General features: G+C 57.1%; 1 protein-coding gene across 2 annotated transcripts in view; it reads right to left on the reverse strand.

Annotated features, from left to right (window-relative positions):
- PHKG1 (phosphorylase kinase, gamma 1 (muscle)) overlaps positions 1-3,218 on the reverse strand; it is a 5,029-nt gene extending 1,811 nt beyond the window's left edge. Inside the window, exons 1-6 of one of the 2 annotated variants that reach the window (XM_009581609.1) lie at positions 3,113-3,218; positions 2,652-2,827; positions 2,265-2,319; positions 1,577-1,642; positions 1,195-1,358; positions 522-612 (exon numbers count right to left, since the gene is read on the reverse strand). In XM_009581609.1, coding sequence (XP_009579904.1) covers positions 522-612; positions 1,195-1,358; positions 1,577-1,642; positions 2,265-2,319; positions 2,652-2,827; positions 3,113-3,195 — 635 coding nt within the window. In that variant the 5' untranslated portion in view covers positions 3,196-3,218. The remainder of the gene's footprint in view (positions 1-521; positions 613-1,194; positions 1,359-1,576; positions 1,643-2,264; positions 2,320-2,651; positions 2,828-3,112) is intronic. The other variant, XM_009581610.1, reaches the window with a different exon arrangement.
- Between the last annotated feature and the right edge of the window lie 678 nt (positions 3,219-3,896).

Below are 3,896 nucleotides of genomic sequence, written 5' to 3' on the forward strand. Positions count from 1 at the left end.
TATTTAAACTGAGAAGGGGCTGAAATGCCCTGGTGTGTCTCAAGTGGTTAGTTACAGCTCTGACCACTGCAGACCTGAGCTGAAAGCCACCAGAAATGGTGGCAAAGTCCCCGCAGGGCTCAGACCGGGCTCTGACAGGCTTTCCTGAGCTGGCTGCTCTCTTGGGAGCTGCCTCAGGCTTGCGTCTCACTATGGGGTGTGTTTAAAAAGCCCTGTGTCTTGGATTCCAGCCCCTGAGTTGATTTTTATGAGCAGAAAATATTGCTTCCCCCCCATCCCTGATGGGGCAAAGCGGGGAGACGGGCTCGTCCCCAGGCTGCTTCTCCCCCAGCTCTGTGCCAGAGCCCGCTGGTCCCCAGGACAGCCCCTCACGGCCCCCGAGGGCGTTTTTCGGTGCATCATTTAATTCCTTCCAACCACTCAAACTGGTGCCCATCTGCACGACTCTTGCTGTGCCTCAAACCATGGGTGTTTTGGGAGCAGCCCGAGGGGTGAGGCGGGAAGGCAGGCGTCTCACTCACATATCGACCTCCTTCCCGTAGCCTTGGTGCTCGTCGTCCATGGAGCACTGCAGGATCTCGGGGGCCAGGTAGCCAGGCGTGCCGCAGATCTCTGCAAAGATGGGGCAGAGCATCCCCCTGAGCCACCCGGGAGGGTTTGTGCCGTCCCCCGACCCACCCCCAAGCAGGGGGGGCTGGATCCCAGGTGGGATCTTTGCAGCGATGGTGCTCGCAGGGAGTAACTGCAACTTGTGCGCATCTCGCTGGTGACTCTTCTCGGTGGATTAGAATGGCTAAAATGTGAGTGAAGAGAGCGATGGGGATGCCGGCGGGGATGCCCGTTGTTGGTTACGTGGCTCTTCCCAGGGAAGGAGTGGGAAAAAACCTTAATGTTGGGCAGTAAATGGATGGGGTAACGAGGGTCAACTGGAGGGGAAAAAAGGGGAAAGAACAGGATGGTTTTCCTAATGGGCAGCGACTCCTTCCTGGCGAGGAGTGAGGTGTGGAGGCCGTGCCGCAGGCAGAGCCGGGCTCGTGTGCAAGCAGGAGGGCACCCCAAGCCGACAGGCACCAATTTGCACCCGCAGCAGCGAGACCGGCCCCAAGGGGACGGTGGGACTGGAGAGACTCCACCGACTCCCCGTGGGCACTGCAACAACGGGGTGGCATCGCCCCCGCCTCGCCATCCTCCTACCTTTGAGCTTCTCGTTCTCGCGCAGCTGGCAGGAGAAGCCGAAGTCCGTCAGCTTGATGTTCATGTTGTCATCCAAGAGGATGTTCTCCGGCTTCAGGTCCCGGTGGACGATGTTGATGGAGTGGAGGTACTGGATCACCTCCAACAGCGCGCGCATGATCTTCCTGGGGATGGGTGACAGCAACTCTCCTAGCCCAAACGCCCACCGGCACCGCGCTCCCGGGGATGGGGACGGGGACAGGGACCAGGACCATGCAGCTCAGCCCCTATGAGCGCAGGGACACAGCCCGGGGTGCAGTTTTGGCTGTGGGTGCCGTGCCGGCTGCAAGGTCGTCCTTCGAACCCGCGCTCTGCTTTTGCAATATGATTTTCAGCCATCTACCTGGTTTCCTTCTCGCTCAAGGTGACTTTCTCGGTGAGGTAGTCGAAGAGCTCGCCTCTCTTCATCCTGCGCGCGGGAGAGAAAACAGAGGCAGGCAGCGGCTGAGCTGCAACGGCAAACCGGCCCCGAGCCCTTAGGGAGGATCACCCCGGGGGTTGCTGCCCCTTAACAGCCCCAGGGCACCCATTGCACAAAATGACAAGCCGCCTTGTTAATAAAAAAGGGTGAAAATGCCTCTATATTGCTGCAAAACATCAGGCAAGAGGAGGAAAGGCTGTCCCTGGAGAGGGTGGCTTTCAGATGGGACGGGGCTCTCCCAGTGCCATCCCCCTCCACCGACGTCCATCGCGCTGCCCCGGTGTCAGGAGTCGCGGCGTCACGCGCGCCCTGGTCCCGCTGGGCATATAAATAACCCGCAGGGATGCATGTCGGCTCCCACCAAAGGTTACAGGGAAACCTGAGCAGCGCTGAGCCGCTGACGGAGGAGAAATGCTGCCGGCAGCAAGGCTGCAACGAGCTGGCTCGCAGCAATCAAGGTTCGTTTCTACCTCAAGCAAGAGTTGGTTGGCACCCTGCTTTGCCCTGTTTGGGCCATGAAAAGCTGGGGCGAGTGTTGGCTGGTGGCTCCTGCAGAGCGGGAATAGGCCTGGGGAGATGGTGCTGGGGTGACGGGCAAGCTGGTACTTACAGGTCAAACACCAAGAAGAAGAAGGTGTTGGATTCATAGCTGTCCTTCAGCTGGACTGCAATAAAACAGGGGGGCTGTGAGCACAGCATATAGCATATTCCTGTCCATTTACGGACCAAACATTGCTGATCTAATTGCTAATTGAATTAATGAGGAGTTGATCTTCACTAGTGTTTTGGTTGGGAGACAACCTGGGCAGCGTGGGCACTGCTGGCGTGCACGCAGAGGTAGAGCAAACGATGCTCTAAGCGGGTGCCCTGTCTCGCATTAGGACCATCGAAGGTCTAGCCCTCTAGGGATTTCACCCCAAAAACCCTTCCTGAGGACACCTCAAAGAATAAATGGGGCAGAAAACCCCCTTGTCCTGATGCTCAGAGCCTGACTTACTGACGTTGGGGTGGCCCGAGACTTTCCGGAGAATGTCGATCTCTTTAGCGGTGGCTTCTCGCAGTTCCTGCACCTCCTTGGGGGATATGTTACCTGCCGTGATGTCGATAATCTTCACGGCATACTCCTGCTGGGTGGTTTTGTGAATGCACCGACGGACGACGCTGCTCACCCCCCTGCCAGGGACAACACAGACAAGATGGGGGTTTCCATTCTTCCTCGTCCAGCCCGACTGCGCAGCCGTGCCTTCGGCACCCGGGCTGGTCGGTATTTTTATGCACGAGTGGGTCTCGCTCTGTTACCCTGTCTTGGTGGGACAGAAGATTTTGAGCTGATGGAAAGTGCTGCTAGTTTTAACGCCATGCTGCTATGGGCCCTGTTCATATCAGATTCCCAGGGGACACTGTTCCTATCGGGTACTGGAGTACGTGAAACCACCATTTACCAAAACCAAGCTTTACCTGCCCAAAATCTCCTTCGGCTCATATTTTTCATAAAACTCCTTGGATGAGTTCCAGTCCGGTAGGTCTTCTTCCCTGGTCATCTCTGGGTCCTGTCTGGTGGCACTTTGGGCTTGTCTGCTGGTGGAAAGGGGCTGCAAGGAGAAAAGAGCAAGGCTGGGCGCTCGCTGCACCCGGGGCAGGGACGCTTGATTCCTTCCAGAGGAGAAAACATTGAGGAGGGAGGAGGAGGAGGATCCTGGACCACAGACCAAAGGGGATATTTTGCTGGTTGGAAAAGCAAAGCTTTGCCCTCGGGACCCTGTGGAGATCCCATTGAGAATAGTGAGAAATCCCACTGGGTCCCCCGTAGCCTGGCTGGGGTCAAGGCCTTGAGAAGCGCTGCAGCACCTCAAAACCTCGTCCCTTCCTGCAGAGCACCCGCACCCAGCTCACAGGGCATCGTCCTCCAGCTCTGACCACGTGCTGAGGGCTACGCCACACTTCTGGTTCCTCCCACCTGGGAAAGCAATTTAATTAATTTTTTGAGACGAGCAGTGGGAGAACGCTGGCAGGGGAGGCAGTGGCTGAGCTGCACCTTAAGCTCGCAAAGGCGCACAGTAGCAAGGCGATGCTGGCAGAGCAGGTCCAAGGGTCCCCAGCAGCAGCAGCCTCCAGAAACGTCACCCCACGCCGACAGCACCCAAAGACCCCTGCGAAGCACTGAAATCTGCTTTGCCTTTTTTTTTCCCCCTTCTTTTTTTTCCTGATTATTTTTAAGACAACGAAGTTCTCTGGAATGATT

This window comes from Fulmarus glacialis, unplaced genomic scaffold (assembly GCF_000690835.1).
Source record: "Fulmarus glacialis isolate BGI_N327 unplaced genomic scaffold, ASM69083v1 scaffold20757, whole genome shotgun sequence".
Lineage (NCBI taxonomy): Eukaryota > Metazoa > Chordata > Aves > Procellariiformes > Procellariidae > Fulmarus > Fulmarus glacialis.